We start from the raw sequence: 16,654 nt of genomic DNA, 5'->3' as shown, positions 1-16,654 counted from the left end.
CAACAAATCTAGGAGGTTGCTCTATATAAATTTCTTCCTCAAGATCACCATGAAGAAAAGCATTCTTGATATCCAGTTGGTAGAGAGGCCAATAGCTAATAGCAGCCATGGCAATAAAAAGGCGAACAGTAGACATTTTCGCCACAGGAGAAAAAAGTATCAATAAAATCCAAGCCAAAGACCTGAGTGAAACCCTTCGCCACCAAGCGAGCTTTAAGACGATCCACTTGACCATCAGGTCCAACCTTAACAGCATAAATCCATCTGCAACCAACCACAGATTTTCCAGAAGGAAGAGGCACCAGGTCCCATGTGCCATTGTGATGAAGAGCACTCATTTCATCAATCATAGCTTGTCTCCATCCCGAATGTGAAAGTGCTTCACCTGTGGTCTTAGGAACAGATACAGAGGACAAAGAGGAAAGGCAAGCAAAATATAATGGAGAAAGACGATGATAACTAATATTGACTGTATACCTGGCCGGAGGGCGAGTATCACGAGTACCCTTACGAAGAGCAATGGGAAGGTCACTATCCGAAGGTGGGATCGAAGCTGTGGGAGGAGATGCAGTTGAATGTGAGTCCACAGATACATCTGACGAACTATGCTCAATCTCATCAGCAGAATATGTGATAGAAGGAGAGTCAGAAACATGGACGGGTAAAGACGGAAGGTAAAGAAGGTCACTTGGGAAGGACGACTGTACAGAATCAGTATCCACAGGAGTAGTAGAGGTTCCAAAAAAGGGAACTGATTCAAAAAAGGAGACATCCGCCGAGATAAAGTATCGACGTAAAGTGGGAGAGTAGCAACGGTAACCCTTCTGAGACCGAGGATAACCCAGAAAAACACATTTATGAGACTTGGAAGCTAATTTATCCAAACCTGGACCAAGATGATGAACAAAACACGTAGAACCAAACACATGTGGAGTTAAAGGATATAAAGCTTGATGGGGAAATAAAATAGAGTGAGGTACCTTATGATTGAGAACAGATGATGGCATGCGATTAATGAGATAGCATGCAATAAGTATAGCATCACCCCAGAATGTGTGTGGAACATTACCATCAATTAACAAGGCACGAGTGGTTTCAACCAGATGGCGATTCTTGCGCTCGGCTACACCATTTTGTTGAGGTGTATGAGGGCAAGATGTTTGATGAAGAATGCCATGAGATGAAAAGAATTGTTGAAATTGATGAGATAAGTACTCACATGCATTATCACTACGAAAAGTACGAATAGGAATACCAAATTGAGTTTTTATTTCATTATAAAATAACTGAAAAATAGAAAACAACTCAAACCGCTTTTTCATTAGAAATAACCAAGTACATCTGGAATAATCATCAATAAAAGTAACAAAGTACTTAAAATCCAAAGTAGAAGAATGACGACTTGGTCCCCAAACATCAGAGTGGACCACAGAAAAAGGAGAAACAGCTTGACGACTAAGACGACTCGGAAACGTACTACGAGTATGTTTCCCAAACTGACAAGACTCACAATTTAAAGTAGAAAGAGACGATAAATGGGGAACCATTTTCTGAAGCTTTGCAAGACTAGGATGGCCCAGACGAGCATGGATAGTAAGAGGAGAATCCACAGTGGAGCAGGCTGAAGAAGAGGGAACTAGTTGATAGAAGCCCTGAGACTCACATCCTTTGGTAATCTCCTTCCCCGAACTCCGATCCTGAAAGATGACAGAGGTTTTAGTAAAAGAAACAACACAGTCAATGGATTTGGTTAACCGACTAATAGAAAGTAAGTTAAAAGGAGAATCGGGAACATATAGAACATGATCCAGAGATAAATTAGGTAAAAGAAGAACCGTGCCAATCCCCCTTGATTGGACCAGAGACCCATTGGCCATAGTAATAGTGGAAAAAGAACCAGTAGTACAAAGGGAAGTGAATAAGGACTTATTACCAGAAATGTGATCAGAATCTAGAGTCCAAGGGCCAATAGAGTGCAACTGAGATATGCCAGCAAAAGAATTACCAGAATTACCAGTGGGAGCAATGGATGCAGTAGGACCTGATGTTTGCTTCTCAGACCACCAAGTCACAAAAGCTTTTGCCTGACTCCAAATAGCTTCACAGGTAACAGCAGGTCGAAAAATCTGCTTGATAGACGGATGAAGAGTAGCTTTAATGAGACTACACAATTGAGCATCAATCATCTTCCATCGTGTGCGCTCATTTTCTGCCACAGATTTCGCCTTAGTGGTGAGATGGGATGTATAATTCTGCCCATCCAACCAGAGTCGCAGATCGGAAGACCAAGTATCATAATTGGACCCATCCAATTTATCCACACTCAACGGAGCAAGGATATAATTTGAGAAAATAGTAGACTCCGACTTTTGTCCCGCCGGAGTCCTAGAAACAGAAACATTGGAGACATGAGTGTCCATAATCAAAGGAAAAAAGCAAAAAGAACAGGTCAAAAACTAACCGGTAGAAGAGGGATCTGTGCGTCAACACAAAAAGAGGTCCAAACACCAAAACAAGATCAGATCCAGAACCTACGCAAGGAGACGAGAAGATCGCAACTAGCCGCGGCCGGAGAGGGGCCGCCACGCGCCGCCGGAGTGAAGGAGAGTGGCTGAGCTGTCACGTGCGCGTGAGGGCGCGTGTGACCTTGAAATTGGACGAGACCGGTGGCGTTGGAACCGCGCGGCGGAGACGATCACGGTGGTATATGGATCGCCGGAAAAGGTGACTAGACGGTGGTTCTGGACGAGACAGAAGTTGTATGCGGAGCGAGAAGCTTCTGAAAAGTGACAAGGAGACAGCTCCGGAAAAAAAAAAATTAACCGACGATGAACAGTGGGTTCACCGGAAAAAAGAAAAAAAAATTCAAAGTCCCTTAGGCTCTTGATACCATGTTAAATAACAAGAGAAAAGAGAGGAACATTTGAAATATTTCTATGTGTATTGACTGATGAAGGCTGTACAATATATAAACAAACTAATGGGCTAAGCCTAAACCTAATGTAATCTGACCTAATACAAAATAAGAAAACCCTAATTACAAAATAAGGAAACCCTAATTACAATATATTTCTAACAAAATATATAACAACGATAAATTGGTATCATATCTTAGTGAATTATCTCAAGGGAGAAACATACTCTACGTGTTTTACTCAAGACATACTTCCGGTTATCAAAAAAAAAAAGACATACTTCCAAATGGATACTTTTAGGAAATTACTTTTGCATATATGCTTAGAACGATATAGTGAAACAAACTTCTAAGATCAGAACAACATAGGTGAAATTGTATGTATGGTATACACTTTCAGCTCAAGTTGAAAACATGTAACGTTGCATATGACATGTTTACCTGTAATTATTTTTGCTTATATTATAGTAGCATTGCCTTACATTTGTTTTTTTATTATTCTTATTTGTTTTTCTTCAGGCTTTCCCAAGTAACTATACACTTTATACTGTTTAAGTGTTTATATCTAAATGGCTGATACAATATCCAGAACATGGACCTCGAAACCTTTTAGGGGTGTTTGGTTAAGGTGAAATTTTTTTTTACTAGAAAAATATAAATACTAGGAATCTACCGGGAAAGTGAGTTAGATAAGAAAATTTTACAAAAGTTGTTTGGTTGGGCAAATTTTTATCAAGAAAATTGAATGAAATTCCTGAATATGTGTTTGGTTGAAGATAAAATATTGATGGAAAAATTTATCGAAATTACAAAATTATCCTTTTAAAAATAACCCTTTTGTACCACTTTAATAACTTAGCCAGTTTTCTCAGACAAATACCACTTTTTGATATTCTTTCTGGAATAGTGTTTTTGTTGATTTTTACATGCAATTATTTATTGATAAGCAAGTGAGTTAGATGGATAAAATTTATCACATCCGTAAACCAAATGTGGAGAATTGAGAATGCCTTCTGCACTTCACTAAGAAACGGGGAAAACTCTTAAAACAAACACCCTCTTAGTAAAATCTTTCTAAAAGAACGCATTGCATATAATGCACTTGTACTGATGAAGTTTGATACTCTGCGAGAAGTAAAGTGATTGTTTAATTGAATTTCACTTTGGCCCTGAGGGGCTAAGCAGTACTTTTGGAGTTAATAAAGCCTTTACTGTGTAATTGAGACATGGATTCATCATATGTCTCTCATTTTCTCATTATTCAATAGTAATGATGCCCAATAAATAATTCCATCGCTTGCTTTGTGTAATATCCAAATAATAATATTGTAATAATAAGTTTATTTATTTTATTGTGTAAAATGATATATAACTTATAGTATTATAAAATATATAATGAGTTCAATTTACATGGATACTTACACAAATTCATAATAAAGTATGAATATTTTGAAGGAAATCTTAGATTTATGCGGAAGCGGTTTAGGACCTAGTACATTGGTATGCTTACCGAATCATCCTTGTTTCACAATTACCTCTCGGTGCGCAGGTGTCGTGTAGAATCTTCCCTTGTAGGATTCCTCTTCACGAACAGCTCACCTCAGCGCCGCAGCACGAACAACCTCCTTGAAGCTGGACTGTGGCAGATCTTCCAGACTATCTCTCGAGGAGGATGAGATGGTTGTGTGGGCAACCGTTCAGATGATGAACGTCTGCCTCTTGGGGTTTGTTTCTGATGATCTATTCACCTTGGAGGCACAAGAGGAGAAAACTATGAATATATACGCTTAGGTCTTAGACATAACTCAACCCTAAGCCTCATGGGCTCAAGTTTCACTGAAGCCCAATAGGACTTTAGTGACCAAAAGAGCATATATCCAACAATCTCCCACTTGCTCTTTAAGATAAACTTGAGTTCGTAAACCCAAGACCATGTAACCCATAAGCTATCATCATCTGATAATATACCTCATCCCTTGTCTCGAGCTAGCCTGGGGACCTACCATTTGTCATTGATCAAGGCTCCTGATAATCTTTACAAGATTATCTAATTCGGTGCTACTCCACTAAAAGCCCGAACGTGAACTCCAAGATTAATGACCTTTATAACATTAATATGCATTGCCCCTTTATAGAATGTCTATAATTCATTGATTAGTTTTCTGTAACCCAATCAATTATTTATTCCCTTGACTTTGATAATTTCTCTAATGGATTACATGCACTGGCCAGTGTCTTTAATATCCAAGTACCGAAATATATCAAGGGGACATTTCCTATAAATTCCTTGTTGTTTATCTCATAAATACTGATAATCAAATAATCTCACTCCCAAAACACCGAGTTATTGGCCGTCAAAAGATCGGACCTCACCCGTTGGTAAATCAAAGAATGAAAACTATTTGATTACCTATTTATAATAAACTCAGGATTAAGAGCAATCACATAACTATAGTTAACTGGAGATTTGATACCTTATGACAGAAAAACAACCTTAATCAAATCTCTCCTTGATCCTTTCAATGTGAATGTTAATTCATACCAATATTTTACAATGATTCGGACAAAATCATTTCATAAAATATTGCAGCCTGAATAAAGTGCCCAACTTTATTTAACGGCTGTGACTCCATTCATCAATTGTGAGATCCTATGATCATGTCCTCCATGAACGTATCCATATGATCATATACTCCACAATTTGATCCGGACCTTTATGTTTGTAAATAGTGCGCAAAATAAATAAATAAAACCTTATTTATGAAATTCAGAAAATTATTTTATTGTTTCATCGTCTTACTCCAAGAGCACAATGAAACCAATAACTCCCACTTGCTTAATGCAAGTATGGGATCCTCCTAAGACCCAAAGAAGTAATATGTCTCTCGAACACAAGTTCAGGCAAACTCTTAGTAACTGGGTCTGCAAGATCCACCTCTAATGCTATCTGAGTTTAGTGAAAAACTCATAGCTCGAGGTTGATTTTCTTGAGTCAATATCCACTTGAAATAACTGAATTTTTGAAAACTCAGCTTTTCAAGACTCCCACTAGAATATACCAGGATATAATCTCTCGTTCTCCAAAGATACTTGAGTACATGCTTAACAATAATCTAGTATTCCTCTAGGTTCAAAATGGTACTATCTCACTACTCCCACTACGTGACAGATGTCTGGTTTAACGCCCAACATGATATGCGTGAGTCTACCTTTGCCAAAGCATAAGATATCTTGCTCATGCATTCTTCCTTCTTAGAAGTCTTTGGTCACTCCTTAGGAAGATGAATTTCACATCTGAGAATTATAATTCTTCTCTTAGAATTCTCATGTTGAATTTTGGGTTTTGTCAATGTAAGTAGCCTGAGGTGATGCCAACAACTTATTCTTCCGGCCTCATAAGAGTTTTATACCAAGAATATAATTGGCTTCCCCAGTACTTCCATACCAAAACACTAACTTAGCCAACTCTTTATGCTTGATATTACCTCCACATTGTTTCTAATAAGGAGCATATCATCTACATAAAGTACCAGAAAGGCTACTGTCTTCCGTTGTATCCTTTACATACAAATACACATCATTCATCAAGGTTCTCTCAAAATCAAAATTTTGATAACCTGATCAAAACTGATGTTTCAAGACCTGGATGACCTGGATGCTTGCTTAAGTCTATGAAATAGACTTTCACAACTTGCATACCGTGTGTTCCTACTCATTTGCTATAAACCCTTTTGGTTGTTGTATGTAGATATCCTGACATCCAACTCCCAAAATGAAATCTCATAATTGAGACTTATAGCAACTACGAGAATCTGGATAGACTCAAGCATGGCGTCTGGCAAGAATTGCCTCCAAGCTAGCTTTGAAGGTTTTCACCTTTCTGTCCATCCTCTCTTTGCCTTTTATGTCCACATGCACCTTGTGGGTTTTACCCCTCTTGGTGTCTTTACTAGGACCGAACGGAGTTGAAATACAAGTATTTCATCTCATTGTTCATAGCCTGAGCAACACTTGATCAACAACATCTTCTAGTGCATTATCGTAACTAGTAGGATCAATGTCACTCAACAAGAAACAACTTGAGAGTTAACAAGGTTCTCGCCCACTATGAATGTACTGCACTAGACCTTGTGTATTTATAGGTAAAACAAAGAGTGGGTCAAATGATGGATCTTCAATTTCTTGAGGATCCGCTTATCCTTGATATTGTTCCTTTACATGTGATACTAATATTTCTACTAGTGTCACTTATATATTATCATATTGAATTTTCAATCATGGTTCTCTTGTTTGTTCACTTAGAGATATATCTATCCCCTCTTGAACAATCAAGGGAACAGTGGATGAAGCTTCTAGAGATTCTGGAAATTCTTGATCTGAGATAAATCTCATCAAGAATAACCTAACTTCAGAGCTTATAATTTCTTATCTAGTCCTCCTTTAAGAAAATCATGTGAGTGCTCACTTAGATTATCTTGTCCTTAAGACTAAATAAGAAATCATCCCTAGTTCTTTTAGGGTAGCCAAAAGATATGCACTCTTCCATACAAGATTCCATCTCATTTGACTGTTGTTGTAGGACGTGTGCCATAGCACCCTAAATCCGAATATGGTTTGATCTGGGCTTGCACCCTTTCCATAATTCTTTAGGTGTCTTTACAACAAACTTTGACGAAATCAAGTTAAGAAGGTACATTTCCTTCTCTTAGGCATCTCCCTTGAACAACATTGGCAAAGATGAATAACTGAACATGATCTTCACCAAGTCTAGAAATGTTTGATTTTTGCATACTGCAACTTCATTCAACTAACGCGTTCTTAGAGTTGACAGTTACGAAAACAATTCCCTCTTAAATCAGGTAAGACCTGAAATTACCAGACAGGTAGCCAAACACTATAGTAGACCAAAGTGTTTTGATTTGAACACCTACATGCTTTTCTGCCTCAGACTAAACCTCTTGGAAATTTCCAAAAGCTTTAGACTTATGGCGCACTTGGTTCATCTGTCCAAATCCAAAGTAAACATTCATATAATGAAGTACTCATCACCTCTTCTGGTCTGAACGCTAAGTGGTCCACATACTTTAGTATGTACCAATTCCAGTTGAATAGTTGCGCAAACCTTTTTGGCCCTTGTAGGATTGCTTGGCCATTTTACCTTCCAAATAGGACTAACATGTAGCTGTTAGTTAAAAGATTCTTGAACTTTCAGTCCTTCTTTTAACTAAAACATGTTTCCTACTTGAGATAATATGACTCAATCACAAAGGCCAAAGTTATGTTTCATTTGAAACTTTTATTTCTTTGGTGAAATTTCTTGTTCATCATCCTTTCCATTCAACATAACAAATTTAAAAAGGTTATAGGACATAGGTAATAAAGACTATTTAAACAATGTACCAGAACACAAGACGAAGATGAACTTCGAAATGTAACTGAGGAATCAATTGCATTGTCAACCCATGTTTTAACCAAAACAACTAACAAAAATTGAATTCCTCTTGAAATCTGGAACAAATAAACATTCACCCAAAACCATAGTCTTATAAATAACTTGTCCTACTGCAAATGCAGACACAAGTTCCCATTTTCAAGCTTAAAATATCTATGTCCATTGCTGACAGGCATGCCATGTTTGAACTACTACAAAGAGTAACAAACATAATCAGTGATTCCTGAATCAATAATTCATTCACTGATCAGGCCTTGATATGCCCATGTCAGGTTCTTTTCATCTCCTCTGGGCAATTTTTCTTTCAGTCTGCACTTGAAGAACTTGCCTTGCGGCTTCTTCATAGCAACTGGTTTGACAACTGATAACCAAGTCATTTTGTTCTTGTTACCACCCTTGGGTTTCCCTTTGGATTTAACAAGACTCTTAGCAAAACCTGCACCGACTGCATTCTGTCTAGCAGAGCTGCTAGACGCAGCTAACATGTCATTAAGAGTCTGAAGCATTTCTACTCCACTCTTAATCATGTACACTTGCTTCTGCAAGTATTTGGAAAGACTGACAATAATATAGCAGCGAACTACCATATCTGTCACTTCCCAATCTGAGAAATGCATCTTAGTTTCCAAAGACGCATCCTCTGCAGCTTGCTATGGCCCTCGCATTGTCAGAACAAATTTTAGCTTCCATGTTTTAGAACAATATCAAAAAAATTTGCTTTTCACTTATTCATAGTTGGTACCATCTAGAGGTTTTCGACTCAAAATCATTTCTAAGATATTTTCTGAAAAACATATAAAGCACACAATTACAAACAAATAATGCAATAAACAAACGAAGTGCAAGTAGATTCTCATAACTACTCTTGTTTATTGTTAACAATCCTTCAGTTTATCTTTACAAGGCTTACGATGGGCAAGTCACTTGTAAAAACCAAAATTGTTATTTGGGCCTTCAGTGCCATTGCCAGAGCCTCGTTGGGAGGGTTAACAATTTTACCAAAGTTGAATGTAATTAACCATTGTTTAATTTCAAAATTATCCTTAGTGTCTAAGCATTGCCGACAATGGGCCGTACAATACTTTACTAAAATTTTGAAATTATTAAGATTTAATCTAGTGAAATCTGATTATCCTTATCCGATGGGGCTTCAGCGATAACCATTTCTCTAATAAACCCACAAATGGAGCCCGCAGGTTTTAAAATTAATTAATTTTTAAAACCTTCACCCATTCAACATTTTTGTTTGAGAATTTACATAAGCCCAGTCGAATTCATTGTTTAATTTCAAAATCATCTTTAATAACTTAGTATTATCGACGATGGGACGTACAATACTTTATTAAAATTTTGAAATTATTAAGGCCCAATAAAATCCAATCATGCTTATCCGTTGGGGCCTTACATGATTATTTTATTGATAGGCCCACAATGCGCCTGGAGGTTAAATTAATTTCTTAATTTAAATCTCCTCCCATAGATATTTAAGTCCAATCTAATAAAATCCAATCATGCTTATTCGATGGGACTTCACATGATTATTTTATTAATGGTCCTATAATGCGCTTGAAGGTTAAATTAATCTCTTAATTTAAATCTCCTTCCATTCAACATAAGCAACATTTTCTAATTTCCAAGAATTATTTAATTGAGAGTATCCTTTGTTCGATTTCAAAAACTATATAATTAAGAGCACCGATAAACGTGCACTAAGCTTAACATAATTTTGAAAGCATTAAGGTCCTGAAATCCGGTCACTTTACGTCAGCGTGTGCTCCAAACAATCATGATACATGAATGTTGTATGCAGCGTGTGTTATTCCATGACCATTTCAGAAAAAACCCACAAATTACTCGCAAAATAAAAGAACTCTCTTAGGAAATTTTCTCTAATTATTTTTCTAGATTTAAATCATCCAAATAGCTGACTTAATTATTAATCTAGATTGCAACAATCTTAATAATTATCATTTATGAGGATAATTTGAAATCAAAATAATTTCCATAACGATTATTTGTCTTGATGTTAATTATCCAAAATTAATTAATTCAATTATTAATCTAGATTTTTAATAAAAATCATAATAATTATTAATTAATTTCTTAGGATGATTTAAAATCAAAATAATCCCATAATAACTATCATACTACTCGTTGAAGACATAATAGCTATTATGCTCATGCAATCATACAAGTTATGCAACAATATGGCACCACCTATTCTATATGGCATGTTATCGCAATAAAGCATGTTATCAATCATATAATTTATACCAATCAATAAAAGCATTAAATAATAAATCATAATTACTTTAATCCATGGCCTTCCTATTTTAAAGAAAATAAAATAAAATAAAATAAAATAATACAACTTTGGAATTCGACTTTCGCCTAGCCCATAGTATCTGTCTCAAGCCCCTTTAGGGTTTCATGGGCCCAAAGCCCAAAGACCCAATCCTTTGGCGAGAAACCCTAGGACGCGAAAAAGGAACCCTAGCCGTCAGGTCTGCCGCGCCGTCACCCGAAGTCAAATCAGGCCGAAACTCCAGCGGAAGGACTGCGACATAGAGACAAGTAGACCGCCGCCGGAACCACCCAAAAAGGTGGCCGGACGCTCCCTCACTCTCCCATTCTTTGCCGGAGAGTGGCGGCCACTCTCAGACGCTTGTGGAGGCGCGTGGAGGAGCGTTAAGACTCCGATGGCGACGATCCACCCACCGTTGCGTTCGTCTTTCCGTCCTCTTTCCAACCATATATAGATCGCCCCATTCCGAGATCGGGAAGTCCTCGAAAAGTCTCCGACAGTACTGACTGCGCATCTTACTCGCGGTTTCTCGATCTTGAACTTTTACAAAATATTGGAAAAATACACAGAAATTCCGAAAATAAATAAAAACAGCAAGGAGGAAACCTAATCATATGGGATTAGCCTCCTTGTTACAAATCGAGAAATACACGAGAGACCCTAACCATGGATTAAAGCATTTTTATCGATTAAAATTTAAACTTTTATGAAAATGAATTATAAAATGCACATGCTAGATTCATACCATAATCCTAGAACCCTAGGTGCCACATTTCAAGAAGCAAAACTAATTACATGAATAGTGAAACTAGATTCACATACCAATGTACAGCCAAGGCTCTGATACCAATTGAAGGAAATCTTAGATTTATGCGGAAGCGGTTTAGGACCTAGTACATTGGTATGCTTACCGAATCATCCTTGTTTCACAATTACCTCTCGGTGCGCAGGTGTCGTGTAGAATCTTCCCTTGTAGGATTCCTCTTCACGAACAGCTCACCTCAGCGCCGCAGCACGAACAACCTCCTTGAAGCTGGACTGTGGCAGATCTTCCAGACTATCTCTCGAGGAGGATGAGATGGTTGTGTGGGCAACCGTTCAGATGATGAACGTCTGCCTCTTGGGGTTTGTTTCTGATGATCTATTCACCTTGGAGGCACAAGAGGAGAAAACTATGAATATATACGCTTAGGTCTTAGACATAACTCAACCCTAAGCCTCATGGGCTCAAGTTTCACTGAAGCCCAATAGGACTTTAGTGACCAAAAGAGCATATATCCAACATATTTTACATAAATTTACAGTCATATCTATTCTATGTATGTAAAATTTTACTTTGACATAAATAATATATTACAAATTTATCAAAAATATTTTTAGCATTTAACGATGTAACATATATTAAAGAGATATAAGTATATTATATGATACTTTTAACATAATGTAATAGACAACATGCTAAATATATTTATTTGATAATCAGTTATATATATATACATGTATAATCTATTTATAAGGAATATCACATTTTATAAATATTTTATGTTACACAAATATAATAATAGAATAGAATAACAAAATAAAATTATGTACATATAAATAAAACAAAATAACGTATATATTAATAAAATAAAATAGTAAGAATAAATATAGATATTAAAGTATTAACGAATAATTAAAATAATATAATATAATAAAAATAAAAATTATATAATAACTTGGCAAGGACGGGGCCATGTGGAACAACCCCCTCCAAGCCAAATTGATAAGCATCCAAAGATTTTTCTTGCTTAAGTAATCATTAAGATTCTCTTAGGATTTTGTCTAGAAAAAAAATTAAAAATAAAATAAAATAAAGAAGAAAGTTACAAATTAGCGAATATATATATATATATATATATATATATATATATATATATATATATATATATGTTTAACCCCCTCCCTTTATCATGTAAAAGTAAAAAAAAAAAAAAAAAACAGAGAGTCGAGAAGTTGAGAAGAAACACGAGAAAGTAGAGGAAAGAAAATGTAATGTTGATGGATTAATTTATTCTCTCATTTTTTTCTTTGTAATTTAAAGTTGATTTTTTATGTAATGGTATTGTTATCCTATCAAACTCTTTTCTTGAGCTCATTTCTACTTGATTTTATTCTATTTTAGCTTTAGTTTTATCTTTTAATTTTATTTCTATAAAATTGGTTATAAAACCAATAATTCTTTTGGTACCAAATGAATGTTAATAGAATGTGTAAATTTTAATTGTAAGATTCTGATGTGAACTGACCCACAAAGATTTGGGTTCAGATGGTAATACTGTAAGGGACACCTTACTTGGCTTGAGCTCTGCCATACGAAACTTTTCACATGCAGAGACTCACAAAATTTGGGCATTTAATTAACTGCAGTTAAATATTACACAATTTACTATTATTTGTTTTTTCTGATATTACTTCAAATTTATGAAATTACTTAAGAGAATAAGATTTTCCGTTATTACGGTTGGAATGGTTATAGTTAGAAAATCTTAATATTTTTAAGATTTTCTCACGTGTATTTTGTTTTATGCTAACCTTTCTAGAGAATCATCATGCCTAATATGTGTTTCATTGGTCAAGGATCGGGGATCTTCATCTATTTCTTTGAAGACCGTTCTGAATTTTATACTGTGATGGGGAATCGGGAAGTTGTTGTTATATTTTATCAAGATAGAGTAGAAACCTATATATATATATATATATATATATATATATATATATATATATATATATATATATATTAGATGAAGCTGAAATAATGTACAACTTGTGAGTTTCAGTAGTTGAGATGTAATATATGTACTTGTCTGATGTAATATAGCTAGGAAGTAGAAACTGATGTAAAATAGTTTGAATGTAAAATATATTTACTTAATTTGGTACCATGTATAAAGTAACTTAGAAAGTTAGTATCGATGTATATATTTCTCTATTTAATTGTTCTTATTGTTAAAGTATAGTTTAAGAAATAATGTGATATTCTCTGTACTAGTTATATATAAAGGATGTTACACTTTGTATTAGCAGAAAATTTTGATGGTGTTGTATATGTAGGAGTGTTTTGCTTCATAGACCGAAGTCACAAAAATAAATCTAAAAAAACTTCAACTTAAGAGTAGTATGCTTTTACAGATGATTAATTTTCATACAGAAATGTACTTGTCAAAGGTAGTGACCTCCCTAATTCATCATATATTATTCTGGCGTGTTTGGTACAGGAAAAAAAAATTTACCCAGAAATCACAATTAGTGGGAATATGGTGGAAAAAAAAATTCCCAGGAATGTTATCAAAAAACTGTTTGGTAGGCCAATATATTATCGAAAATATTGGCTAATTTTTCTGAGTGTATGTTTGGTTGATGATAAAATATTGATGGGAATATGTGGTTGATTTATGAAATGAACCCTTGTTTGTTCAATTTGATTTATGAAACTAACGTTTCTTTATTCAATGTTTATGCCCTGTCAATTGACACACAGACAGATGAGGATGAACATAAGAAATTCTTCAACAGGTAGAGAAAGAAACTCAGCTAAAGCTTTTGACCAAAGTGCCAGACAGATTATAACTAGGGGCGGTAAACGAACCAGGGGTTGTTGGCCCGGCTCATGAAGGCCTAGGTTTACATGTCTAAAATTGGTTGTTAGAACCAGACTTGAACTTGTATAAAAACTCATTTAATAAAAAGGCCTTGGACTCCAATTCAAAAGCTCAGTCTTAGAGCTTCTCAAGCTCAGCCTTAGAGCTTTTCAGCATCGCCTAGTATACTAACTTTTATTTTTATTTTATATTTCTATACAACTTATAATAACTCTCTCACTTCTCAACCCATTTCACTTCATTTTATTGGTTAAACAGACATTTTGAATTATTTTGTTATATATTATGTTGTTAAGATATATATTGAATTTATGAATCTTTGTGGAATTATTAACGTTGTTGATCGTATATTCTGTTTGGATAAATTTTTGTTGTCTTACTTTTTTAACAGGCTAAATCAGACTTTTATTTTTTTGTAAATAAGTCAGGCCACAGGCCGATAATTATATTCATAACAGGTAACAGACTAGGCCAGACTGATACATTTAAACATAAGCTTAGCCTTTTAAGACCAAAGCTCGGCCCGGCTTGGCCTGTTAACACCCCTAATTATAACCAACCCCAAAGATTAAACAACCTCTTCATGACTCATTTGTAACTCAGTAAAAATAAATTTGTTCAAATATGACAGGAAACGAAGGAACATAATTCACCGTCCATAAAACTCGAATGCGGTGTAATGCAACTTGGAACGTCTACGAGCTTCTAATTTTATGAACAGAACTCATCGATTGTTTTTCACTTTGATTAGAAAGCTAGGGCTCATGGTATTTTTGTCTCAAAAATCATAGACTATTTTCCCACCAAGTGGAATTTGTCAAATACAACCTCTTGGACAGTGGCGGACGCAGGTTGTAGCACATGTCCGCAAGTGCGGACATGAATATTATGAATTTTTTTTCTTGGTTCAATATTTATATTAGGAATAAATATCCTTTTAAGTCCTTAATAAAAAATACGGTCCTCACTTTATTTTTTATAAAAAAATTTAGTCTCGAGGTTCCTAAGAAATTCAAAGTGGATCAATTTAGTTAAAATCGTGGTCCCTCACAAATTCAAAAAAGATCTACATTAGTCACTCAAAATGACTAAAATGTGTTCACTTTGAATTTCATAGGGACTAGGTCACTAATTTTTTTGTAAGGGATTAAAGTGAGATTGAATTTTTTGTTAGTGACCAAAAAGAGTATTTACTCTTATATTAGTTAGCAACGTACATAGATGATTAAAATAATGTAGCAATGCAAATTGATTAGAGAGAAAACTTATTCTTCCTCCCCTGTCACGTACCCATTCTCATGCTCTCTTCATCCTTTATTTTCTTTTTCATTTTTATAAAAAGAGAGGATTGATTGCACGTCTGACATTCTCAAATAAGTTAATCTCTACAGACGAGACCTTCACTGTGATTTCGCTTGTCTTTTGTACCGGTAGTGTTGACTTTTTTATTCACCACTATAAAATAGAATGATGATGTATGGATGCATTGGAGTATATTCTCATATTTGTTTGGAGGATTGGTAAGATTTAGAAGGGAAAATGATTGGGTAAACTATTGCCTGCAGTTTGTTATAGAAGCAACTAGATTATGAGCGAGTTCATAACCTTGTACATAAAGCGTTAATCTAAACTGCCTTAACAAAAAAAAAATCGGGGGCAACTGCTAAATGTGCGGACATAAACAATTTCTTCTAGGTCCGCCACTCCTCTTGGATGGTCTTTTCGATTGGGAAAATTCGGGACCAACATGTGTAAAATAAAATGATGGAATTTTAACTTTCCTAGACAAATGTTTACTTTTGCTTCTACCAAATATATGGGAAAATCAAAATACTATTGTCTCTTTCCTGGGAAAATTTTAAAATCCCATATATCAAACACCTTGATGTATTCTTTGATGGTAAGATACAAATCTTGATTCTAGACACACAATCACAAAAAAGAAAAAGAAAAAAGAGAATGTGAGACCCAACAACTTTTTTCGTGTACTTTTTGCTAATGTATGTCCAAAACTAGGGGTGTTCAAAAGATCTAAATCAGTCCATATTTAAAAAAGAAAATATTATATTTACAAAAAAATTTGTTTATAAACTACATTATATCTTACCGATAAGACATTATTGAGTGAAGCCTTACCGATAAGACAGTGCAATTTATAAATTTATAAAAAAAATTATAAATATAACCATCCTCGTTTAAAAAACAGCTTTTTAGAAAAATCGATTTGATGTGAAACCACTTTTTATTTCCTATAACAGTTTCTTTACTGATCCAAAAAATAATAATTGGATATCCATTTGTTTTGGGCTTAAACCCTTTTTATTTACTCCAAACGACGTCGT

The 16,654-nt window shown here is 35.1% G+C and overlaps 1 protein-coding gene across 1 annotated transcript in view; it reads left to right on the top strand.

The window, feature by feature from the left end:
• Positions 1–519: 519 nt before the first annotated feature.
• The window catches only part of LOC133290449 (uncharacterized), a 25,601-nt gene continuing 9,466 nt past the window's right edge, over positions 520–16,654 (top strand). Inside the window, exon 1 of the mRNA XM_061488528.1 lies at positions 520–674. Within this exon, the coding sequence (XP_061344512.1) occupies positions 520–674 (155 nt within the window). The remainder of the gene's footprint in view (positions 675–16,654) is intronic.

This window comes from Gastrolobium bilobum, unplaced genomic scaffold, assembly GCF_033153095.1.
Source record: "Gastrolobium bilobum isolate Gb01-03AN ecotype WA unplaced genomic scaffold, APGP_CSIRO_Gbil_v1 utg6928, whole genome shotgun sequence".
NCBI lineage: Eukaryota > Viridiplantae > Streptophyta > Magnoliopsida > Fabales > Fabaceae > Gastrolobium > Gastrolobium bilobum.
This window is presented reverse-complemented; position numbering and strand designations above follow the sequence as displayed.